The sequence below is a fragment of the Pangasianodon hypophthalmus genome, chromosome 9, assembly GCF_027358585.1.
Source record: "Pangasianodon hypophthalmus isolate fPanHyp1 chromosome 9, fPanHyp1.pri, whole genome shotgun sequence".
In the NCBI taxonomy this organism is placed as follows: domain Eukaryota; kingdom Metazoa; phylum Chordata; class Actinopteri; order Siluriformes; family Pangasiidae; genus Pangasianodon; species Pangasianodon hypophthalmus.
Genome location: NC_069718.1, coordinates 5,265,432 through 5,292,736, shown reverse-complemented (window position 1 = coordinate 5,292,736; position 27,305 = coordinate 5,265,432). Strand labels below are relative to the sequence as shown.

Sequence of the window (27,305 nt, the reverse complement as noted above, 5' to 3'; positions counted from 1 at the left end):
TTGCTTTTGTGTTCTACTCAGACCCTGAAAGAATGCACACTCTGCATGGCGAATTTGCAAACCAAAGCTGGTTACAGCATCACAGCATGCTCTGGTTTGCAAATCCACAATGGGAGGTTTAAGTGTGTTAAGCTATAAGCTCATTTCCTGAATAGGAACCTACAAGTTTTATATAGAAACGAGTGTCTTTTACGCATCTCTCTCTCTCTCTCTCTCTCTCTCTCTCTCTCTCACACTCTCTCTGCCTGTGTGTGATGAGAGAGAGATACTGAGCTGCAGCTGTGCAGGCTTATCTCTCTCCTGCATCTATCATCAGATCTTTATATAACCAGTTGGTCTCATCTGAAACTCTCCTACACAAACACTGACACAACACAGAGACAAGCGGCTTATCAGTGAGGTCACGACCCCGTGGGATAGTGTGAGCCCTTCCCCGGGCCTTCAAGGAGGAAGAGACACTAGCTGGAGTGTTTCATTTACTATAATAAAGGCAATAGATGGTAACCTTCAATCCCCAAATCTAGGGTTCAGCTCTTTAAAATGAATCTTTAAAGAGAGAAGGGACACTATCTAGTGCACATTTCACTAAAGTAAGAAGGGACACTATCTAGTGCACATTTCACTAAAGTAAGAAGGGACACTATCTAGTACACATTTCACTTAATTAAGAAGGGACACTATCTAGTGCACATTTCACTGAAATAAGTCAGAACACTATCTAGTGCACATTTCACTGAAATAAGTCAGAACACTATCTAGTGCACATTTCACTGAAATAAGTCAGAACACTATCTAGTGCACATTTCACTGAAATAAGTCAGAACACTATCTAGTGCACATTTCACTTAATTAAGAAGGGACACTATCTAGTGCACATTTCACTTAATTAAGAAGGGACACTATCTAGTGCACATTTCACTTAATTAAGAAGGGACACTATCTAGTGCACATTTCACTAAAGTAAGTAGTGACACTATCTAGTGCACATTTCACTTAATTAAGAAGGGACACTATCTAGTGCACATTTAACTTAATTAAGAAGGGACACTATCTAGTGCACATTTCACTTAATTAAGAAGGGACACTATCTAGTGCACATTTCACTAAAGTAAGTAGTGACACAATCTAGTGCACATTTCACTTAATTAAGAAGGGACACTATCTAGTGCACATTTACTGTAGTAAGTATGGACACTATCTAGTGCACATTTCACTGGAGTAAGTAGAAACACTAACATCCCTTTGAAGTAGAAGGAGACACTAGCTAGTGGACATGTTTGTGTGGTGCATGTCCCATTAGTGTAAAATACTGGCACTAGATCATAGAAACAATATGTGAAAGAATTGTCTTAAATAAAAGCTAGTGTACATTCTTTTGAAGTAAATATTAACACTAGATAGTGCGCATAATCATGAAGTGAAATAATGTGTGCATTGTTTTGAAATAAAATGAGACACTAGGCAGTAAATATTAGCGCTGTGTTGAACAGAAGTATCATGTGATCATCTCTCCTTGAAGTACAAAGAGACAGTAGGTAGTGCTCATGTTTGGACTCACTGCCTCCTTCTGGCTGGCTGAGGAATTTCCCATCATGCTCTAGTGCATCCAGTAGAATGGGTTTTTGTGTGTGTTCAACAGAAAAAGGTTTGTATTTCCAGGTAGTTACTGAGCATTTAACATCATTTAATGTCTTACACAGTGTTGATGAGTTGCAGGTTAGCAGCTGCGGTTGCGTCTGCGTTCCTGTCTCCAGCACGTCTCTCTCTCTCTCACACACACACACACACACACACACACAATAAGAGATAAAAAGACTCTTGTCTCTGAGTCAGATCATTTGACTCAGCTAACCAATAAAAGTCAACTCTTTCAGCTTCCAAGGGACTCACTGGCTCTTTTTTTTTTTCCTAAACCGAACAAAGTTTGATATTATGATCAGTGATTGTTAATACCAACACACACAAACACACACACACACACACACACACACACAAACACAACCTCACACTCCCTTTTTAATAAAGATTTATTCCACAGATCAGGCAAATATACATTTACATAATCAATCCTCACCTCTCTCTCTTTCTCTCTCTCTCTGTCTGCTGTGTCTCAAGTTAAATAACTCAAGAGTTCAAGACAAACACACACACACACACACACACACAAACACACACACACACTGTTTATTTCTGAATTTAAAGGAAAAAATACTGATATAGTGTAAGAACAATGACAATAACAATAATTATTTCTCATAACAATACTCGAATATCGTAATGCTTTTCCACGTTTTGTCTCTAAATCCCGTCACACAGTCTTTTAAGGTGCAACACGAAGACTCTGGATGACGTTGAGGATTAAACTGAACACTGCTGCACTTTCACACGCAGTGAGAAAGACAGAAAACACTGTTTTTTTTTCTTATAGGGTACGTAAATAAGATGAAGGTCCACATCTTTTTGTCTTTCTGTCTTTCAGTCTTTCAGTTAAAGCAGTCGCTCTGACGGTTTGGCACACACACTCTCACCGCTCATCTGCCTCGCGTACACGGCGGTAAAGCCTCGTCTGATTCCTCACAGCACTTCTGTAGGACATGAGAAAGAGAGAGAATACACTCAGTAAACACAGATACACACATCATACATCTGGCTCTTTCCAGGAACAAGTGTACTTACACTGCAATCACATGACACATTCAACATATTAAGTGACTAATTATATGAATGGGGGTGAATACTTATGCACTCACCACAACAGCTACTTTGTGTAGATTCATGACATAAATTCCCAGTTAAGTAATACTTGTAGATGTAGTAAACAAAAAAAAAACACATAGTACACAAAGTTTCCAGAGACACAGGAGAGGTCGGATGTTGCCTCTGCCAGGAGGTTACGACTTGGAGCTTTAAACATGATGATGATGATGAATCAGTGTTTTGTGATGACAGTGTCAGTCTGTAGGCCTGAAATTTAATGGAAACCCAAAAAGGGAAGTCCAAACTTAAAATATTCTGAATAATAATAAAAGAGCTTAAAATATTCTGCATGTGGGAGTGGACGAAGAGGCATCTTCAACCTTTACTGAACTTACACAAAGAGTTACAAAAAACTTGTACAAAAATATTAACTGTAAGCGTGTACTCCTTAAATACAGTTATGTACAGTTAAGTAGGTTAGACATATAAAAAATAAATAATAAAAGAATAATTTACTATATTGGCATATAACAGAAAATAAAATAGCTACAGTGTAAAAAAAAATAACTTGTATTGCACGTCTTTTCCTTTAAAATAACTGTTCGGTTTCTGCAGAAATCATCTTCTGAGTTTTATTATACTATATTTTCTTATTTATTTAGTAAACAGGTTAATGTAATAGAAAATTACTTTTTAAATTCACACAGTTCCCTACGCACCCTAACCCTTACTTAACTTAACCTTGTCCAATAAAAATTTTAGCTGTCTAATCTTATCTTTTATCAGTACAACATCAGAGACTCATTAATATTCAAATGCATTCAAACTTCCTTAATCAGCTTTCTAGGTTCTGACACTGTCGCGGTTTCATTTATTAAATTACAAGCCGTTAAATAAAGCAAATAACTTCACAGAGCAATCAAGCAGTTATTATAACCATTGTAAATATTTTCACCTGCCACATGCTGAGGCTTCATCGGCCCCGCCTTCATAATGAAGGGCTCTCCTCCCTCAAACGCCATGATTGGGTCAGTCGTGATGCTGCTCTGCGATTGGCCCTGCCCATTGCTGTTACTGCTGCTGTGATTGGTCAGCTGGATGATCTCCTCGAAGTCAGCAGGCTCTCCGTTGGAGGACAGGCCGTTGTGGTGTTTGGTGTCCGGGACACCGTTTACCACAGGAGCAGAGTTCCAGGACACGGGGCTGAGAGGAGACACGGTACGGAGAGTTTAACGTGTGTCTGCTTCGTCAGTTCTTTACAAACACTACTGAGTGATAAAGACATCTTTAATATAAGATTAATATAACCTACTTAACCGTATATACTGTACTATAACACATATTATTTTTGCCATCTAGCAGGTGAAGTGATTTAGACAGTGAAGAATATATACAGTATATCACGAGCGCATTATAGAATATATATATGCACATTTGTACATGCATTTACGGTAGCTCTGCTACTCCAGTAATTACGGTTTTATATTATAGGATCCCATAGCAGCAGTCATGTGACATAGAAAAGGTTTTTATGAAGTTAATTACAAGGTTTCAGGGTCTTAAATATTATATGTTTACATGTTTATGATTACGGCGCTTCAAGTGGTCACATTTAAAGAAAACTTCAATACTTTATATTGCACTAAACAAATTTAATTTTTAGTCCAATAATCTGGTAAATTATGTCATGTATCTGGATTCTCTGTTAAATAATTACTGTAAGACGACAAATGAGAGAAATGATCATTAGTGATTTAAATAATGAATGAATTTGTAGAAATATTAATCCTGATAGATCTGGCCTGTTTAATGTGCATTTTGGGAAAATTTGCGAATAAATCACAGTGCTCACAATGGAAACAGCATATTGTTTACCTCGCTTTCACCTCTCCCTGTGATTGGTTTAAACCTGGAGTACTGTTGTTGTGATTGACTGACGGATTCAGAGCAGTGACAGAATCTGCAAAAAAAGTTAAATAAAATATATAAATAAACATAGACTAAATATTCAGTATTCTAAACTCCACTTTCTACATTATCACTCTCTTATTCTGCAAACTCCTGTCTTATAAATGTCTCTGTATACCTCAATATACTGAAGTCTGCAGACTGTTTTTTTTTTGTTTAATAGCACAGTAACAGTAAAAACCTGGATTGGATCCTGTTTCACTTTGGATAAAAATATCTCACAAATAAATAAATGTACTCGCACATTAGGAACAAGAGGTGATACAATGTTTTTGGAAAATTGTTATCACTGTAGACATTTCCTTCTATCATGTTGCAGTGACACCAGTTAAGGAGAGTGAAGGTTGTATACTTTATATTTACACTTCTGTGTTGAACCATATTTATGGGTAATCGCAACACACAGAGGTGAAGAGATGGATGAAAAGTGTGTCGTGTGGATCTACGCTGCTGTGCGTCAATCATCCTGGTCGAGTCTTGAACAGTGAGGAAAATATTTCCGGGTTTTTCCTCATCCATGAATGTTATTCGTTTTCAAATCCATTCCTGTGTGTTGGTTAGTTTTAAGGTAAAATCATGTCACTTCTCATCTGTATGATTATTTGAATACAGTAAAGTGCTGTGTCCTATTTTGTCGTTGCTAAACCAGTGGCTTCACGCCTTAAAGAATTCAAACTGGCCTTTTACAAATTAGACGTCACCTCTCGCAGTGCCGCATAGCAACAGTCTCAGAAATAAAGCTTCAAACTGTTCTTTTCCTTGTTGGTGGAGTCGTACTATTAAAGGGGACATGTTTTGTACCTTCAGTATGTATCTTCTACCTTGGAAGGTCCAATTGTGTGCCTTAAATTCACCTCAGTCGCCTCAGGCTTGCTCCCTAGGGATAATTCTGTCTAACATCTAGGACTGTTTGCATGTTTTTTGTTTCTTATGTTCTGTAAAGCTGCATTAAGACAATGTTCATTGTTAAAAGCGCTATACAAATAAAATTGAATTGAATTTAATCATTTCTAAAAGCTTCCACATGAAAGGTATAAAAGATGTCCCCTTAACAGTACGACCCCAGTCACAGGGAAGCAGACAGTCGTCTACATTTATTTCTGAGAGTCAATAACATGCTCATACACAATAAAGGCTTTGCATTCAATGTAATTGTTTAATTGGCTGCAAACCAAACCATAAAGCATCTGAAAAAAACAAAAAAAGCAATCCGGTGCAGTGAAATAAAGGAGAGAAGGGTCGAGCTGCAGCAAGGGTACGAAATGTATTCTCGTATATATATATTAAACTTTAACAACTATATAACAAATATATAACTACAGACAGGTGACAAAAAAGGGAAAAACCTGTAATTCATCACTCATCTGTATATACTGGAGTGAGTCAAATGAAAACCTTAAAAACGTGACATAAATTAGAACTGAATCAAATGTATATATACTTTAAATTACTATCACTATTTTTCATTATATTACTTCATATAATAATTATTATTTTAACAGCAGTGGGGTGTAAAATTTCCTCTGTAGTACTGTAGATAAAACTCTCTTTTAAAATGATAAACGATATTCACGTTCATCTTTCACTCGCACAAGCGTACACTTATCTGCTTTAATACCTAACAGCATGAAATAAGTGACTGAGAATCCGGCAGTAAGTGATCCTCTGTGTTATCGCTTCTTCTGTTCATTCCTTCTTTCTGCACTGAAACATGAGACTTTCGGTCAGTTTTTCATTTTCTGCCCCCTACTGGACCGTGTATAAGTGTGACACAGAAGTATAAAGCTTACTTGTGTCTTTGCCGTTGAGCTGCGCTGGAGATTTAACCTCCTTCTGCAATGAAACAGAGAAGATTATTAAAGTTTAATGCTTTGTGACTGGCTTTATACACAGAAATTAAGAGCTGCTCAGATGCAGACCCGGGCGATATGACGGTATACTATCAATATCGTGATAAATCATGTCACAATACACTTTTCAGAGATATCATCAGTATTTTGTAACAAGTACAAACTCTTATAAGAAGTAGATGATTCGTTTTGTACTAAATATTGAGACGTGGAATATTTTTACTTTTCTTTCCGCATTTGTAATGTCGCATTTATTTTTGTAGACATTAAAAAAAGTTATATTAAACATTACTGTACTGCTATTGTAGAAATGTCTGTAAGTACCATGATATATATATAATTGCAAAAGAAAAAAACCCATAGCAACATTTTAAATATTTTAACAAGAAACTTAACTGCCAATTGATTAACACACATGTGGTTTGAGAGTCACAGTTGGACTTACACATCCGTCTGAACTTTTGGAAAATACTCCTTTCTGATTGGCTGATACATGTGTGATATTTCCTTATATTTCTTCACAGTTAAACTTTGACAAATTTAATCAGAGTTTTAAGAGAATGCTTCTGATGTAACATATATGTAACATATATAACCATAATGGAACTTAACCATGTTAAGACAACAAGGATGTTGGAATGTAACCATGGAAACAAAGAATGAATGACAAGCATGTTCAGAAAAATGAGTTATTTGTATTGTGTTTTAATGTTAATGTGACTGCAGAACTTCTGGAGCTCACCTTGTCTCCTGCGTCGCTCTTACGAGTTCTCTTCATGATCTCCTCCAGACGCTGCACACACACACACACACACACACAAGCCATTGTTAATGTAATGTCCAGTTTGTTCTAGACAATATCTAATATTATTCTCAGTCTCTCACCTTCTTCCTCTCCAGACGTTCCTGCTCCTCTTTCTGAAAGTGCTTCTCTCTCTCCAGCCTCTGACGCTCCGCCTCCTCTCGAGCCTTCGACTCTGCCTCCTCTCTCTGAAAAATAAATAGAAACGATAAAAAAAATGGTCCACAATTTCTCTGCAAGTCATAAAAGTCCAATACAATGAACCACCGTACTGCAGAGGTATTAACATTTCCTCATCCTGCCACCAGGTGGAGGCAGAGTTCTACAACTGCCCCTTTCTCATTCATTTCATTACTTATCTAAGTGTTTTTTCACTATTCATCCAACCATTTTCTGGATCGCTTATCCTACACAGGGTCGCAGGGAGCCTATCCTAGAGGACTTGGGGTAGGGGACACCCTGGACGGGGTGCCAACCCATCTAAGAGACGCCAAACAGCCTACAACGCATGTCTGTGGACTGGGGGAGGAAACTGGAGTACCCGGAGGAAACCCCCAAAGCACGGGGAGAACATGCAAACTCTGCGCACGCAGGGCGATTTGGGAATCGAGCCCTCAACCCCAGAGGTGCGAGGCAAACATGCTAACCACTAAGTCACCGAGCCCCCCCCCTTGTTTTCTCACTAATACGTTAAAAAAAAAAAAAAACAGACGTTGTATGAGTCAGGTTAAAAACACTAAAAAACTGGGCTGAATATGTGCTGCAAATCACAGGTTTATATTAATTGCACTCGTTCTAACACATTATCGTTTCCATAGTAACAGCTCATTCACAGAGACTTGTACAGCAGCTACAGACCCACATGATCTAAAATCTAATAATAAATGAATCTAAACAAAAAACATGTTCTTGTTTAACAAACACATAGTTGTTGATATGGTGAAGTTTTCTGTAAGAAGACATTTATTTAATATTTATGGAAGGAGTCTCCAGTATCAGCGAGGTTTTCGTACATGAGGACAGGAACTAACCGTCTTCCTTTGTGGACGCTCCACAACATTAAATGTGGCTATAAAAGGATAGAAGTATGACGTTTTGTTCTTTAATAAATAAAAGAATTGTACTTGTTGATGCATTGCTGTGGTGTAAGAGGAATAAAACACTTGGGGACGTGCTGTTATAGGAAAATAATCAACTTTAGGCTGGTAAGAGTAACTCCGCTTCATCACACTGCGCTGTGGTTGATTATTTGCACTAACAGTGATTAAGCTGTAATGTGGTGATGTACACACCACACAGTAAATGCTGCTGTTTATACACACGTACTTGTGCTTCATTTCGCCTAAGCTATATTTCTGTGTTTATTCTCACTGTAGTTGTGTGTGCGTGTGTGTGAGTGCAAGGGAATACTGTTTCTCAATGCTTACATCTTCACCAGTGTGTGACGGTGATAAATGCAAACTAAAACCCCAAACCCTGGTCACATGCCCCACTGGGGCAAAATAATCATAACAATATCCTTTTTGTTAAAAGAAAAGGTGATTATATCACCAAACCCCGCCCCATGTGCGAGACTGTGTACAGCAGGGTTGTCATGGTAACCAGGTTCCCACTGACCATGCTGGCCTCCTATTTTTCTTCTCCACCTCACTCTCATTCTCATCGACCGACAATTCTCTGGTCTAAACTTGGCTTAAAAGCTATAAACACAGCCACAAATTGCTTGTAATTTGTGGAAACAGCTAGCCTGAGCAGGAAGCAGAGAAGAAGTCGTCGACGAGGAAGTGCAGGGCTAAATTATTGTCATTCTGTCATCAACGATGTAAAATTAGATCGATTTTTTAACAATTTCGTTCTACATACAAGCCTCATACTTAAATACAGCCAACAGCTTTCTCATATGCGTGAGGAATTTATTTTAACTGCCAGCTGCCTTTGCTAATTTATTTCTAGCCTGTGCCACACTAGACTCATAATAAAGATTTTTTTGCTAAGCTGTTGTTAGTTTTCTCATTTGAATGAAATGGAAGTAAAATGTAAATATTGATGCAATATAAGCCTATTTTATGAGCAATTTAAAATAACATTTCTCTAATTTTCAAATGAGCAACAACATTGTGTGTTGAGGATTAGCGCCGATCTGATATCCCATTACGCGTCCTATCATCCAGCCGTAACGACCACGAAGGCTCTCTCTCTCTCTTTCTGTCCCCTTGTCCTTCTCTTTCTTTCCACCTCTCTCTCTTTCTCTGTCCCCTTGTCCATCTCTCTTTCCATCTCTCTCTTTCTCCGTCCCTTTGTCCTTCTCTCTCTTTCCATCTCTCTTTCTCTGTCCCCTTGTCCTTCTCTTTCTTTCCACCTCTCTCTCTTTCTCTGTCCCCTTGTCCATCTCTCTTTCCATCTCTCTCTTTCTCCGTCCCTTTGTCCTTCTCTCTCTTTCCATCTCTCTTTCTCTGTCCCCTTATACTTTTCTTTCTCTTTCCATCTCTCTTTCTCTGTCCCTTTGTCCTTCTCTCTCTTTCCATCTCTGTCTTTTTCTGTCCCTTTGTCCTTCTCTCTCTTTCCACCTCTCTTTCTCTGTCCTTTTGTCCTTCTCTCTCTCCTTCCATCCTGTTCCTACTCTCTCTCTTTTCCTCCCTTCCTTCTCAAATGGTGCATTCTACTCCCTCTGCTTTTTATGTCCTTTTTCTCTCGCCCCCTCCCCTCTCTCTCTCTCTCTCTCTCTATCCATCACCCTGTAGGAGGGTGAGTGTGAGGGTGAGACGGGCCTTTCACATTGCTCATGGCTATTGTCTGTGTGTCTGTGTGTCTGTGTGCTGATTTAATGCACCTCTGTGAGCTCTGCTTTCCCATTAAACTGAATCCCACAGAACCCAAAAGGAGAAGAAAGAGGAAAGAGAGAGCGTACTTTGTGCTGTGCAGTTAAAGAGGAGCTGTTCGGGGAAATCAAGAGTGCAAAACTCTACAAGCCAAAACACTGCAGATCTGCGTGCAGCATTTCTGTGGAATAATGATGTAAAGATTCTCCTTTCCCACGGCGCTCACCTGTTTCTGGAGACGCATGTTCTCCTCCTGCTCGGCGCGAGCTCTCTCCTGCGCCTCCTTCTCCTCCTGCAGACGCTGTTGCTCCGCCATTAACTGCTGCTCCTCCTCCCTGCGCCTCCTCTCCTCCTCCTCACGCTGAGCGCGCTCCTCCTGTAGAGCTCTGAGAGGAAACACACACACACGGATTAAACACATTAGACACATACCGTGAAACATAATATATAACAAGTCATTAATGTATAAAGAGTCCCAGTAGATAACAAACATACAGTGTCTTGAATAATTACAAACCTAAAACATAGATAACATCAAAATAGACATGTATTAACTGATCATTTATAAACATAAAAACACAAATAAAGTGCAAAGACTGGGTGAGGCCTTTATATTATTTATGACTGTAGGTTGCATGCAGATTTAATGCACTTTGGGGTATCAGTAGATCTAGTTTTTTAAATGATTTTGTTCTTAAGCACTAATGCTGTCAACATTTCAAAAGATTCACATTCACACAAAACGCTCACACATTCATATAAAATACTCACAAATTCATATGAAATGCTCTCACATTCATATAAAATTCTCTCTCATTCATATAGGATGCTCTCACATTCACAAATTGCTCTTGACTTCAAATATAATGCTCTTCGTTCATATGACGTGTTCTCACATTCAAGTTCTAACAGCCATAGAAAATGCTCTCACATTCATATAAATGCACTCATTTTCACACAAAATGCTCTCACATTCACAAAGAACACTTGCATTTACATAAATGCTCTCAGTTTCACACAAAACGCTCTCACATTCATGTAAAACACTCACGTTTGCATAAAACGCTCCCACATCCACATACAACACTCACATGCACAAAAAAAACTCACATGAGCATAAAATACTCTCATGTTCACATAAAACCACTACGTTCACATAAAATCATCTGACATTCACATAAGTGCTCTCACTTTCTCACAAAGCACTCTCGCATTCACACAAAACGCACTTACATTCACATAAAATGCCCAGTTTCACATAAAATCCTTTCAGATTCACATAAAGTGCTCTCACGTTCACATAAAATCCTTTCAGATTCACATAAAGTGCTCTCACTTTCACATTAAATCCTTTCAGATTCACAAAAAGTGCTCTCAATTTCACATTAAATCCTTTCAGATTCACATAAGTGCTCTCACTTTCTCACAAAGCACTCTCGCATTCACACAAAACGTGCCTACGTTCACATAAAATGCTCACTTTAACATAACGCACTCTCACATTCACATAAAATCCTTTCAGACTCACATAAAGCACTCTCACATTCACATAAATGCTCTCACATTCACATAAATGCTCTCACACTGTCAAAACACTCTCACATTCACACAAAATGCTCATCTTCGCATAAAACGCTCACATTCACATACAACGCTCTCACATTTACACTCTCACATTCTCTCACCTGTTTCTCTGCTCCTGTTCCAGTCTCTCCTGCTCCTCTCTCTCTCTCTGCTCTCGAGCTTGCCGTCGTTTCTCCGCCAGCGCACGGGTCGCCTCCTCTGGGTCTGTAGTACCTGCTGTCGGCTTGGTAACAGGAGGGGTGGGGTCAGGTGGAGAAGTGGGTGTGGGCTCTGGGGTCTGAGGAGCTGCTGTGATTGGCTGGGTGGCAGGAGCCGGTTTCGCAGGAGAGGCGGAGACTGTGATGGCAGGAACTGAAATGATAAACGAGAGAGGAAACTGAGCAGATGTTTAAGAGACTAAACCTGTGAACATTAGCCCTGCTGATCACACTCACTCTCACACTCACTCTTGACGTCTTTAGCAGGTCCGGTTTGAGCCGGCTGTTCTTTCTTCGTCTCGGTCACGGTGACGGTGCTCACGGCGGGGGGCTGCACTCGGGCCGGGGTCTGTGCACGTCGGGGTCGGGTTTTAGTGGCAGCAGGAGTTCGGCCTGAGGAGGAGGTGGATGGGGGTTTCGGGGACACGGCAGGACTGGGGGACAGGGGACGACTCCTGGGGGGCGCGGGGGAGGAAACTCGACTCTTAGGTTTAACGTTGGTGCTGAAAAAAAGAAGAACGAGAGAAAAAATAACGATTGTTATTGTTATCGTAGTGAATATTTTAAAATATTACCTTAATCTTTATAATCTCCGTGATCAACTATAGCTTGTTGTCAATCACTTATTTATTTGATACATATTAAATAAATGGTACAACTTAACTTAGTTACATACAGATAACAAAGAATCCATATTGAATATCAGCAGTAATAATAGTGTCCATCCCATAATAATTACTGAAGTGTTTGTGTAGATTAATATGGGTTTGCTGACACACCTGAGCTCAGGTTTGGGTCGTGTGATCGACTCGGACTGTCTCTTCTTCTGCACCTTCTCTTTAGTGATGGCGTTCTTCTCTTTTTCATTCTCTCTCTCCTTGTCCTTCTTCTCCTTCTTAGCCTGTCAAAAGCAAAGTGTTTTTTTTTTGTGAGTGTGCATACCTGTAGTAGTATGTGTATATGAGTGTGTGTATGAGTGTGTATGAGCGTGTGTATGAGCGTGTGTGTGTACCGGTGCAGAGTTGCGTCTGCGTTGGCGCTGTGTGATGTCCGGTGTGCTGGAACTCCAGCGGTCTGCGCTGTGCTGGTGGGAGCAGGCGGCTAACGGAGACACAGACGGAGAACGGGAACACTGATCTGAGAACATGCGCGCACACACACACACACACACACACACCATAACACAGTTATTCATCATGATTATCCAGATTAGCTGTATAAGCAGACTGAATTGACACTGATCTGAGATCAGACACAGTAACACTGTGTTTAACAGTTTGAACGTATAATCAGAGTTTACTGAGCTTAAAGCTGATCTGAGATCAGACTCAGTAACACTGTGTTTAACAGTTTGAACGTATAATCAGAGTTTACTGAGCTTAAAGCTGATCTGAGATGAGGCATGATGTAGCTCGGTGGTTAAGACATTGGACTACTATCATCTTTCATGTAATAAGATCAGACTCAGTAACACCATGTTTAACAGTTTAAACCTATAAGCAGTGTTTACTGAGCTTAAAGCTGATCTGAGATCAGACAGTTTGAATGTATAATCAGAGTCTACAGCTGATCTAAGATCTAAGATCAGCTGTAAACTTTCCCAGCTGTCTGACCCTGCGCTCTGACCCCAGCTTCCCAACACGCTGGAATATGTGAAGAAAAGAATTTCACCGTGCTGTAATGTCTATATGACAATTAAAGGCTTCTTCTATTTATTCTTATTACTCTGATTATTATTTTATCCTGTACTTCACAACTTTGAGCAGATCACTGGTCTGTTATCAAACTGTTAAATGGACCATCTAAAGATTAGACTTTTTATTCTATTTATCATGCAAATTTAATTACACAGACTCATTTGCATAAATACATGTAATTTTTTTAAAGCTTCATACACAAAAAAAATGCTTGTCAGAATATCGGCAAAGATTAATTTTGTGTGTGTGTGTGTGTGTGTGTGTGTGTGTTACACTCACGAGGGTCGCTGCTGTTCAGGAGCGTGGCAGCACTGCGGCTTCTGGCCAGGAAGGACAGCGTCGGGGTCATGAGTCTCTCCACGATGCGACTCTCCCACGGGCTCAGGCGCAGGCTACGAGCTGCCAGGAGAGGGCGTGTTAGTCACCACACACACTACAACACACACCAACTCGTGCACACACACACCGACGCGCCGCCCTAGAGTACTCTCTCTCATTCTTCCAACCAGCATGCGAGCTGAATTTACTATACACTCCTGAATTCTGATATTAAGAAAAAATTATTTTAGGGTGCCCTCTAAGTACCACAATATTTGCAAACAAAGGGTCAGTAAAAAATTTTTCAGCTGCAAAAAATATTAGGAAAACTATTATTTGAAAGCTAAGGGTTCAATGATATATTTATTTAATGTTCAGAAATAATATTAAAGAAGAAATAAGAGGAAAATTTAACAGCAAAGATTTGCATTTAACAATTAATTTTATTTATTAAATATAATGCACTGAGAGAATCTGCAATATAAAAAAAAACCCTGTTGCGTATTTTATTGTATTGTTAAACTAAACTGTTAATTTTCAACAACAAAAACAAAACAACATTTACATAAAATATCTTTCTGGATACCATGTAATTACACTAACATTGTAAATTCCAGGTTATTATAATATAAGTAAAAAAAATTAAAAAAAAACAAGTCTAATGTCTTCATTAGACATAATATTATACAAAACTGGAAAAAACTATACAGATTTTATTAATTTATCAGCTTTCTGTTCAGTGTTAGCTGACTAAAATGGCCATAAAATTTGCAAATACAAAATAATAAAAGATAAGACTATGTATTTTTGCCTGAAGATTAAAACTAAATCTAAACTAGTTGTCAAAATTGCCACTTTAATTGTGAAATGATATCACATGATCATATTGCTCATATTGCTCTCCATAGGAAGTGTGTTAAAACACGTCAACACAGAGCTCCTCAAGTACACACTACACCGGTGTTCTTGATTAAATAGTCATTTAAATATTCATTTATTCTTTCATTTCCATTAGACCACCTTGTCCACACTGACATGGATGTATTTCTTAGAAGCTTTCCATCAAATCTGGCATTTTTGCATCATTTTAAAAAAGTTGTCCAATCACAGCGAAACACTGAGATGATAAAAACAGTGCACGAGTCTGAAAGTTTCCCCAGTTTAAATAAACTACATAAAAGATTTGGTTAAAAACTTACAAAAAAAACAAAACAGCAACTTTAGTGTGTACGAAAGCCTGAAGCTGAGAAAAAACTTTATTAGAGTAGACATGGCATAGATCTGTAAATTTAAGAAGTCATTAATTAATCCTGTGTGTATATTTACTATTTTTCTCCACTCCTCCTCAGATATAAGGTTCCCAAACATGTTTTTACAGATCTATCGCACGCTACTCTTTAGCTTGTGTTTGGGATTAGCTAGGACCAACGAAAGACCACTAGCTCACAAAAAAACCTGCAAGCCTCGTAACTATTTTATAAATGTCCAGACTACTGCTCTTTCAAAATGATACATTCAGAAGGAAAATCCTCTCATTAAAGGAGGCTCCCTGTGCTGAAGCTACAGATGAGTTTCCTTTAAAAGCAAAAGAGGTGGAGCTAAGCAGCTCTATTCTAACAGTGGGTGGAGCTAAGCAGCTCTATTCTAACTGTGGGTGGGGCTAAGCAGATCTATTCTAACAGTGGGTGGAGCTAAGCAGCTCTATTCTAACTGTGGGTGGGGCTAAGCAGATCTATTCTAACTGTGGGTGGGGCTAAGCAGCTCTGTTCCAGCAGTGGGTGGAGCTAAGCAGCTCTTTTCTAACAATGGGTGGAGCTAAGCAGATCTGTTAGAACAGTGGGTGGAGCTAAGCAGATCTGTTCTAACTGTGGGTGGAGCTAAGCAGATATGTTCTAACAGTAGGTGGAGCTAAGCAGCTCTGATCTAACAGTGGGTGGGGCTAAGCAGATCTATTCTAACTGTGGGTGGAGCTAAGCAAATCTGTTCTAACTGTGGGTGGAGCTAAGCAGATCTGTTCTAACAGTGGGTGGAGCTAAGCAGATCTGTTCTAACAGTGGGTGGAGCTAAGCAGATCTGTTCTAACAGTGGGTGGAGCAAATTTATATGAAGGAAATTTCACTAGCCAGATCTACAACAAGGCAATATTGTGAATTTTTTTGAAAGAATTATTACAGGGGTAGAAACAGTAAACATTACAAACAGATGGTTTTAATTAGGAAATATAATCAGCTCATTCGTTATACAGCCTTTCTCTCTCATAGTATACACGTACACACACAAACACACACACGCACATACACACACACATACACACACACACATCGAACACTTTAAAAACAAATGGTCCGCAGGAGCAATAAACCTACTGAAGGTCATGCACGACCCTCTGTTGCTAAGCAACAACTGTTTTTTTTTTTCTCCTGACTGCGGCAAGACATCCAGCGGAGATGCTGTACCTGCATATATATATATATATATAAAACAAGTGGCACTTTCTTGTATATTGCGTATGTATTATAGTAGACTTTAAAACAACATCAGATCAATACAGAAATACAGTGTTTTCTTATTTTGCCTGTTTATAATGCAAGCATATCGAATCTGATTGGTCAGAAGGTGTGTATTGTAAGTAAATCGTTGACAATTTGCTGTGATATAAGCAGAATAACACTCCACGCCATGCGGTTACACGAAAATAATACACTTTGAGGTGGTAACGGCGATCCACTTTGTGTCGTGCCGCATCACACCACCCTGGTGTGTACTATTTTTATATAACCGCACAGTCTGTCAGCTTTTACTCTGTATATAACAGTCACTTGTGTTACTGTTAATGTTAATGATGACCCTATCTGCTTGAGTATTGACCCATGATTTTGTCTATGATGACGTTTGGAGGATTGCCCTTAAAATAACCCACGGCAAACACCTGCACTTGCGTCCTCACTCTAATCACCGTACATTACGACACTGCGCAGTTTTGTTCATGTTAATAGATTACATTCAGTCACACTGCGTTAACCTCGTAGGTCCAGTGCAAAAACATGTCTCGGGTAAAAGGAACATTGTGGATATTTGCCCAAAAAATCTCTTTAGATGGAATTTTTTTCTGTTTTGAGTGCTCAGTCTTATTAATCAAATGTTAGGGAGCATGTTATTAAGCCTCAGTGACATCCTTGTGAATTCCAGTGAATTCCTTGTTAATGTGTTATATCATCTTTGATATTTATAATTCATAATTCAGTCACAGTCACAGTCACATTCCAGCTGCACCAACACCGCACACCACACACATCGGAAGAGGGACAACCCAGAACAAACACGACGGTGGAAAGGAAGTGACTCATGAAAATTGAAAAAAAAAAAAAGACAAAAAAACAACAAAAAGCACCACCGCCACCACCACCACCATAAAGAGCCAGCCATATCACTGCCAAACCACCACCACAAGCCATGAGATTAGAGATGTGTGGGCTGATGAGGAACTCAAAAACACCCACAATGCAACACAGGGAGAAAGGGGTTGATTGTGAGAATGACTATTGATCACCAGGCACAAGCAGGCAGGCAGGCAGGAAGGTCACCAGAAACAACGAATTAACAGGAAAAAATGATTTTTAAATAAAGATGGAGTCTGAAGGGGAAGGGGGGGGACACGCACGCCGCTGGAGCTTACTTCGTTTGGGCGAGTTCCACAGCGTCGCCGACGACTTGGACAGCCTGTTGCTAATGACAGGCTCTGTCTGCCGCGGCAGGTTTACGGTAGAGGACGAGCATCTGCCTGCACCAGAGAGAGCGCAACACACATACACACACATACACACATATGTTCACAGAGGAACCCAGAGATTCATAGTGAGGGAAGGAAACTGATCCGGTGTTGGAGCTACGCCACCAGGACGTCCTGGAAGCTGACTCACAGTCTCGTCCCAATACTGCCTGTAACACTACCACTTCTTACTCACAAGTGTACCACATATCCCTATGTACATTTACAATCATGTGTTCACTTTCTTCACATAAATATTCCACATGAACAGCCCAGTCTTGTGATAGTCACCACTTCAGAAGTCAAAATTTTCAAACCCACGGAAGTACAGGATAGCAATCAATGCTATGTGCATTTACTGTGTAAAACTTTTCTTATGGACTTAACAACTACGTGCTAAATAAATTGAGTTATATATCTAACTATAGCTAGTAACTGATGAAAATGTAGCTAGCACATAGCTATTTAAGTCATACTAAGACTTTTCTTAGGAATTTACCAACACATCTGAGGTAAATGTTGATCTTCCCCACATTTATATAAATACAGCTAATAACTGAGGTACACTTAGCTAGCACATGGTTGGTTAGTTACAGAAAACCTTTTCCTAGACATGTACCAACACATTTGAGGTAAATGTTGATCTTTCCAACATTTTTGTTCTATTTTCACTGTCTATTAGCTAACTATAATTCACACTATGACTAAATATAGCTAATAGCTGAGGTAAATTTAGCTATAGCTAACACTATAACTAATTATAGCTAACAACTGAGGTTGTTAACAATGTTAACACATTGTTGTTTAGTCATACTACTGAGGTAAATGTTGAGCTCCCCAACATTTTTACTCAATTTTCACTGCCTTACTAGCTAAATATAGCTAATACCTGAGGTAAATTTAGCTAGCGCATAAATGTTTAGTCATACTAAGGCTTTTCTTTGAAATTTACCAACACATCTGAGGTAAATGCTGATCTTCCCAACACTTTTGTTCTATTCTCACTCTTTAATTAGATAAATATATCTAATAACTGAGGTAACGTGAGCTAACACATAGTTGTTTAGCCATATTAAGCCTTTTCTTAGGAATTTACCAACAGATCTGAGATAAATGTATGTCGCTTTGGATAGGGGCATCTGCCAAATGCTCTAAATCTTCATGACATTTTCTCTCTCTTATTAGCTAAATATAGCTAATCATTGAGGTAAAATTAGTTATCACACAGTTGTTTGGTCATACTAAAACTTTTCCTAGGTATTTATAAACACATCTGAGGTAAATGTTGATCTTCCCAGTATTTTCTCCATATTTTCACTGTCTTTATATGTTTACAATATCTTATACATGAGTTGTTAGATATATTTTCCTCACTTGCGATTTTTTTGGCTTTAATTATCTTTAAACTAAATACAGATAACTGTTTTTTAATAATAATTTTAATAGGTGGTGCTATTAACTAGTTGTCTAACTAGCTAACAAGACATGATATCAACTAGGTAGCATTTTTTTTTTTTTTTTTTTTTTTTGCTGTTTTGAAAAGGAATCTACATCAAGAGTAAGCTCTACTCTTGAAGTCTATAATCATTGCAACTTAATTCTTCACTTGGTGGTTGTAAAAACTTCAGAAGGGATTGTATTTTGATTGCTAAAAAATTACTGATAATGCTCTTTAAATGCCAGTTTTACAAATAGAAGAAAGCAGAAACTGATCTTACTCTGGTAAGAAGGTTAGTTAGTTAGTAAACCAACGTCAAGAAAAGTACTTCAGGGGTACCAAGAAAATTAATGTAAGCTAATAGTGTATTGAAACAGCTCATACGATGGTGATGGGGTTACAACGTGTGAGGTACAGATGAGTGAAAAGGCAAAACTATGTATCAGGATACAGCAAGACAAACAGATAAACTGTATTTTTGTAATCATTTACAAAAATACTATATTTAACGAGAAACTGGTAAAAACATTGGGCCTCATTTAGCAATCTGGTAACAAAATTGTTTTTGCAGGAGCACATGCACAAAAAAAGTATCATTCATGCATATCTAGCTGGGAACAATGTTAGTATCCTGAGTTCACTCCTGAGTTTGTATAAATTTATGTATAAGAGAACTTAGATATGTGAACCTCAACTGATTGGCTTTATTTGTATAATTGTTGATGAATTACTACAAGTTACGCTGTCAAGGTTAAATGTAAATCAGCTGTGCTGTGAATGTGCTTGATAATTTATGGGTGATTGGCATTTATCCACATACACGTGAGGATAAAGAAAATTAGCATTACGTAAGCTTTTGTAAATCTGATGGGTTTTTTGGCTTAGCCTATGAAAACATTTACACACAACTTTACAACAGGTTACTGCATTATAGATAAATGAGGCCCACTATTCATAGTTAGTCCCAGAATAGCATATTGTAAATTCACATATCGCAACATCCATGTCATATGATCACAAACCGGCACACACACACACACACACACACACACTATCCACACTACAACCACATCATCAAGCATGTACACCAGCATTATGACCAACACTCAGCGTCACTCTGCCCTCTCACACGCACACGCGATAATAATCGAGAGAAGCTCAGCACTTTTATGTAAGAATCCACTGCAGTGACCACCGGCTGTCTCACTGAACTCTCACGCCTGATTTCATTTCAGTTTCATTTGGTGAAAACCCTTACAGGCTCTTGGGTTTGTCCCTCTGAAGGAAACATATAACAAGAACGCCCTTAGCTGGTTAAGAACCAGTAAATATATAAGTAATCCAAGAGGAACCATTATTTCTAAGAATATAGGGCACTACTCCATGGTGGTTTTTCGATGCATCCAACATCTACAGCAGGAGATTTGTACTGGTGGACAACGCTCTGAATGCAGACTCAGCAACGTATTTCAGCGAACTGATCCGACTTGGAAAAATACTGCAGCACACCCAATAAATGTATGAATAAAAAACTGGCCATAATTCAGCGATTTTAGTGTTCTATACTGTAGAGGATTATGCAATCACATGCATTTATGTAAACTATTCAGATAAAGGCAGCTCATCGAACCCAAGACCAGCAGCAAGGCAAGAGACACTATTTCAGAAAAAGGAGAGTTTTCACAGTTTTATTTTTATTTTCCCTCTCAGGTCTGATTAGCGAATTGACGACATGGTTTGTTTCGTTCAGACAACTAATCGAATGTGTTAGAAAACAAAACAAAACAAACATTAAAATTTAACTGTTGTTCATTCAGTCATGTTAGTTTCTTATCCAGATGTCTGTTAGCAAGGAATTTTACGTAACTTTGCAGCTTTTAGTTGAATCCCACTGATTTACAGGCATCATTCCAGTGGTTAAGGAGGAGGAAGAAAGAGGAAACAAGATGGCCAGTTCTTTGGAAGAACCTTAAATGCTCAACAATGACACACAAAAACTTTCATGCCATGAAGCTGCTGAATCAGAACCAGCTGACTGGTTGGTGGAAATGATGATAGTGGAGTGAAGCCTGTGTGTGTGCGTGCGTGTGTGTGCGTGTGTGTGAAATACACCCAGTGACACCAGTCCACTGGTTAAAAACACTAGGCAACTATATTCTAATCTTCTCCTCTCCCTCCTCCTACTATTACCATGATCACTACTACAGAAAGCACTCACTCTCTCTGCGAGACGTCTGGTTTAGTCCTCCAGCCCAGGACCATCTCTGCTGTCTGATCTCAGCCCACGTCTTCTTAGTTGACCGTTTGATAGCAGACTCGTATCTCTCCTGCACAGAACACACAAACCATCTGTCCAGTGAGCTTTCATAACACACTTAATAATAATAGTGGTGTGTTTCATTCATCCATTCTGAGTTACGTATAATTATTGGCCTTCTAATGGTCACATGTCTGTAAAGAGGAAGTGTTGCTTCTGTGTTGAACACTCATATCTGTGTCAGGGCCATGATACGCTAAGATTTCTACAATCCTAGCAAGTGTGAGAGATTCCCACACACACTAACGCTCGCATGTTTTTAGGTTAAGAATCACAGGCATAAAAGTTAAATTAAACGTAATGATAAAAGTTAAATTAAATTGAAAAGTTAAAAATTTTTACTGAATTTTTACTGAATTACTATTTATCAATCTTACTAGAAGTAGTAGTAGATAATGAAAAAGCAGATCAAGATAAAAAAAATGACCCAAAAGAAAAATCAGCCTTGACTAAAATAGTAATGCAAAAATACAGATGAAGAGCAAACTAAATAAGATTTTAAAAATGATCAGGCAGACGAATAAACTAATACTAAAAGACTAAAACCTAAAATGGGGGTTAATTATTTAAAGAATGAAAAAATTTACTGAAATTTTACATATAAAAAAGCAAGCAAGCATTTTAAATGATAAAAAAACCCAATGGCTTCAATAAATAAATTAAAAATAACAACTATGCAAACAAAAAGTAACAGACGACTTAGTAAAAGGACTGAAAAAAATAAAAAGACTAAAAACGCTGACTGAAATAATAAAAAGACTAAAAGATTAATAAAATGAAAGGCATTAAAACCTACATAAAAATGCAGAAAAAAAACAGGCCTAGATTAAAAAAAAAAAAAAAGACTAAAAGCAAATTACCAAAAGTAAAAAGGCAGACTAATACATAAGAAAAGACGGAAAAGTAAAAAAAAAGGCAAAAATCAGACTAAAAGATAGAAAAGGAGGCCAATAGTAGAGAAAAAGACCTTTTTTAATTAAAAAATAAAAACAGACTCAATGAAATACTAAAAAAAAAAGTAAGAAGTAGACTTGGTTAAAAAAAAAGGTAAAAACAAACTAAACAGATAAAGAGAAAAAGAAAGAGAAAGAAAGAGACTGAAGCGCTGAGTCCTGACCTTGTTCTTCTCCAGTTTCTGTCTCTGTTTCTCCTCGAGGAGCGCTCTGCGTTTCTCAGCCCGGAGTCTCTGCTCCTCCAGCCTCCTCCTCCTCTCCTCCAGCTGGCTCTCTCTCAGACGCCGAGCCTTCTCCTCCTTCTCCAGCCACTGAGCTTTCTTCATCGCTACAGAGGAGGAGGAGAAGAGATATGGAGCTTTCATTTTAACCACACTGACACACACAGGGTGGTGTTACAGCATGCAGCATTAATTACTCCATCTAATTCTCCTCAGGGAGCGTGGGGTAAAATACAAAAACTTTTCTATGATGCCACAAACAGACAGCAGCTCAACTCACTGATCTGAGAACTGTCTTAATGGGCAAATTCAGTAGTGTGAAAAATGGTTGTTTGATTTACGTGTTACATGCAGGTTAGCCAAACAAGCTAACTGTACTAGCTACGTACTCTCCAGAGGCCACGATCTCTGCTACTTCCTTACTTTCTGTTACTTCCTTTTCTTCGCATTTAATGAGATGTCATATATGACAGGATAAAATGAAACAAACTCACTTTGGTCAATGAAAGTTGCTTTTAAATGTGCAGTATAAATCAATTTCAGTTGACTTAAAACCTCGGTTTCATTTTTAAGTCAAACAGTAAACAGGAAATAATTGTGAGCGGGGAACTGAAGAAACGTCGGACCACACCCACCACTGGACTTGTCCAAGGCATCGATAGAGCCGATTATTTGGATTTGTCGCTTTACAGCATCATAACTAATCATAACTAGCCGTGGCTAGAGTTGAAATGCATTCACTCTTTCTGTCTAAGTGTATAGATTTATGGTTTGATGGTTCATTACTGTCTGATAATTATTTTTAATCTGGCCAGATTTTACTAACTGCGTCGTCCGGGATCATAATCACACCAAGCGCTTTGAGCTCAGCGCACCCCCGACTGAGACAACTGCAAATGAGAGCAATAAAACCTCGCGTTTCTGCCTCACGGCTGTCTCACGGCACACCACGGACCTCATTTCACTTGCTGATCAAATAATGATTAAAAAGCGATCAGGGTTCCTTATTTACATTTCCCAGCATGCTGTGCAGCAGCTGCTTACATTCTCCTTAAAGGAGAAAAACATTTGATCTGCCATAACGGTATTTCCTGTTTTCCAGTGCCCTAACCATGACAACACACACACACACACACACACACACACACATACATACACTGGGGTCAGGCCAGATGGGACTGAGGAATGCAAACCTCCCTAAGGAACTGCTTTGATTTACAGGAAATTCAGTTCACCAAAGCTTCTTATTTTACTGTGTTATACTCTGTGTTTCTGTCCTGTTCCCTCGTGGACTTCCTGTTACAAAACATGAGTGTGTAACCGCACACGTCTCACATAAGTGGCCATTTGCAGCACAATGGTGTGATGAGGACATAATCGGGAGTGGATTTTTAATCTGAATGTCTGAATTTCTTTGTCAAATACAGTCTATTTCCTTTCAACTTTACAGAGCCATTTCCTCCTAGTTGGCTTGCTAACTAGCCAGTGTTCTAACTAGCTAGCATTGTAAGTAGCTAGCCTGCTCCATAGCTAGCGTGATAATTAACTGGCACGGGAATAGCTAGCGGGATAAAATGGAACTCTGGAGCAGCTGGAGTGAAGAAAAAACAAACAATATAAACAAATTATTAGAGACTGACACTGGAGACTCCTTCCCTAAAATATTAATTGAAATCTTCGGACCAATCAGAATTCAGAATTCTACAGTAGTCCTGTGGTATAAATATACAGAAATACAGGCTTTCTAGTGTGACATCCTCTCCTATCCTTCCATAATATGACAGTCTTCATTTTAGATCATTTGCTCTTTTTTTAAAAAATTCAAGGACAAACAACGTTTTACTGCACGTCTGCAGTTTTGTAAAATATTAGAGATTATTGTGAGCACAAAACACTGTAATCCTTTTAGCTTTACATGTTAGCTTAGCCATTCTGAGCTAAAGAAAACAGCGTGGGTGAACAGAGGAACAGAGTTTGGGTATTAAAATATTCCCTTTCATCTGTGCAGCAGAGTCGGCTTTCCGCGTTACGTTTGCTGGGATTTTCACTCCCCTAAAGAAAGATAAAGGGCTTTGTGGAGTGTGAGGATTGACTGCATTGCGGCACTAGAAGAGCTGGATGCTGGGTTTTATGGAGTTACAGCTCTAAAAACAGCTGATCTAACAGCTGATAAACATCTGGAATAGGCAAATTGATGGATGATGTAATTCTGTCTAACCCGAAGGGCCATTTTTCTGCCTGTAAAAGGAAGATCTTTATCACGGAAGCTCTGTCGCTGATTTATAAGAACCGATCCATGCATGCAGGAGATGAACTTCTACGTCACACATGTGTCACTCACACTCATTATCTACTTTGTGAAGCTATATATATATATATATATATTTACATATATATATAGATACATAGATAGATACCTGACTGTGAAATAGGAGTAGGGGAAATTCATGGGGCTTCTTCACTAGCATCATAAGCCACACCGGTTATCAAACATCTCTGAACTGGTAGTTTATGGACTGGTAGTTTATGGTAGTTTCTTAAACTCGTAAATGTCCCGGCCCCCTTTGAAACCTTGATTACATACATGCTTTTCATCTAGCTATAGGACAAAATCATTTATAACATAATCATTTATAAACATAATCATTTATCCTTTTTTTTTAACTGTAACAGACATTGTATATCATCGCCATGCATCTACATTCACATGCATTAATGAATTAAAGGAATACTCCAGTGTTTTTCAACCTAATCCCTATCCGCCGTATTTGTTCAAGATGGTGCCACTAAGGAAGGCCGCCTACGTTGGTGCTCGCAACCCACACTACAACTTTCGTGTATTTTACCTTGTTTTTTTATCTTGTTTTTCTCTACTTCACACACGGACACACAATACACAAACTATGGAAAAATGAATCTTTTGCACACTTGCACTATGAGACAACTTTTTGCGCACTACAGCTCTGTATCTGTTTTTTGTTTTTTAACATATTCTATTTATGCATATTCATATTCTACGTTTCGTTCCTCTAAAGGCCGCTAAACTTTTTTTACATCTATGTCTACGTCTACTAGTTTTTATTCTATTTTATTTTATTATATTCTGTTTTTATTATGTATCATTGTTGCACTGCGGGACGAGGCACTAAGGAAAAACATTTCACTACATTACATCACATGCACGTAATGTGTACAAATAAAGAACCTTGAACCTTGTTATGTATGTGTATGCTATGACTTGAAATTTTCACAGTATGATATGAAAATATCATGGTTTCACAATAATGTGGTAATGATCAACCATTTCAAAACTCACAGAATGGTGGGGAAAACTGCAGGAAAAATTTATTACAAAAGTCTCTTTGCACTTGCTTGCTCATAAAACCAAAACCGAAAGGAAGCAAAAAGATCAAATACTCAAATTGTTTTTATTTTCTTCTTTTTAAGAACGAATTTTCAATAAAATGCCCATAAAATCAGTATAAAAGAGAGAGTGGCTATGTGGAACAGGAAAAAAGAAAAGCCAAAAGAAAAGTGTGTAGCAGCGATCGTTAGCTAAAACGTTTGGAGTTTAGGGTTCTGGTCAGCTAAGGGCAGCTGCTGGAGTGGGTCAACAACTGCCCCTGTAGTTTTCCATTCATTTCTCACTACAGAAAACATCTTCACCAGTGGTAATCACACAAACACTGCAGATGTGGTGGTGAAAGTGCTGTGGTTCTTTTGATTAAAAGGCTGTTTATAAAAGAATAGTCACCATGAAGCAGTTTTCCATCTGCACAACATATTTCCAACACGCAGCAGCAGCTGGTGTGTACATACTGGAAATTCTACTCAATATCATCTGCTTCATACTAATGCTGTTTGCAGTAAACGTTCTTCTGCTTTTAGTGTGTTGAACATTAAGCTGCATCTAAATTAGCCAAAAAAAAAACCCCACTATGTTATTGTGAACCCCCGTGTATAAATATCACATCCGTGTATAAATAGTTGAGTTCAGCTGAATTGACTGACATGAGAACTGAGCTGAATTGAGATGAGTTCGACTCAGTTGAGTTGTGGTAAGTTTAACTGAATTTAGTTCATTTCAACTGAATTGACTTGGATTTAGTTTAGTTGAATTGAGTTCAGCTGAACTGAGTTGAGTTGAATTGAGTTCAGCTGAACTGAGTTGAATTGATTTGAATTCAGTTTAGTTGAATTGAGTTGAGTAGAGACGAGTTCAGCTGAACTGAGGTGAATTGAGTTTAACTGAACTATGCTTAGTTGGGTTCAGCTAAGCTGAATTGAGTTGAATTGAGTTCAGCTGAACTGAGTTGAGTTGAATTGAGTTCAGATGCACTGAATTGAGTTGAATTGAGTTCAGCTGAACTGAGTTGATTTGAATTCAGTTTAGTTGAATTGACTTGATTAGAGATGAGTTCAGTTGAACTGAGGTGAATTGAGTTTAACTGAACTAAGCTTAGTTGAGTTCAGCTGAACTGATCCAGGTGAACTGAAATGAGCTTAGTTGAGTTAAATTGAGTTGATTTCAGCTGAATTAAGTTGAGTTGAAATGAATGGGAATGGATTAAATTAAACAGGAATCAGTTCAGTTGGATTAAGTTGTATTTGATTGAACTTATTTTAACTGAATTTAATTGAAATTCATTGGACTTCATTAACATGATTTAAATTG

At 38.4% G+C, this 27,305-nt stretch overlaps 1 protein-coding gene across 5 annotated transcripts in view; it reads right to left on the bottom strand.

The window, feature by feature from the left end:
• Positions 1 to 2,009: 2,009 nt before the first annotated feature.
• The window catches only part of map7d1b (MAP7 domain containing 1b), a 55,710-nt gene continuing 30,414 nt past the window's right edge, over positions 2,010 to 27,305 (bottom strand). For 2 of the 5 annotated variants that reach the window (XM_026947314.3, XM_026947316.3), the window contains 15 exons: positions 22,574 to 22,737; positions 21,358 to 21,466; positions 17,609 to 17,713; positions 13,894 to 14,013; positions 12,930 to 13,054; positions 12,697 to 12,818; positions 12,155 to 12,420; positions 11,822 to 12,071; positions 10,363 to 10,522; positions 7,401 to 7,505; positions 7,258 to 7,308; positions 6,456 to 6,498; positions 4,573 to 4,657; positions 3,653 to 3,900; positions 2,010 to 2,585 (listed from right to left, as the gene is read on the bottom strand). In XM_026947314.3, coding sequence (XP_026803115.3) covers positions 2,575 to 2,585; positions 3,653 to 3,900; positions 4,573 to 4,657; positions 6,456 to 6,498; positions 7,258 to 7,308; positions 7,401 to 7,505; positions 10,363 to 10,522; positions 11,822 to 12,071; positions 12,155 to 12,420; positions 12,697 to 12,818; positions 12,930 to 13,054; positions 13,894 to 14,013; positions 17,609 to 17,713; positions 21,358 to 21,466; positions 22,574 to 22,737 — 1,964 coding nt within the window. In that variant the 3' untranslated portion in view covers positions 2,010 to 2,574. The remainder of the gene's footprint in view (positions 2,586 to 3,652; positions 3,901 to 4,572; positions 4,658 to 6,455; positions 6,499 to 7,257; positions 7,309 to 7,400; positions 7,506 to 10,362; positions 10,523 to 11,821; positions 12,072 to 12,154; positions 12,421 to 12,696; positions 12,819 to 12,929; positions 13,055 to 13,893; positions 14,014 to 17,608; positions 17,714 to 21,357; positions 21,467 to 22,573; positions 22,738 to 27,305) is intronic. The other 3 variants (XM_026947317.3, XM_026947318.3, XM_026947315.3) reach the window with 2 other exon arrangements.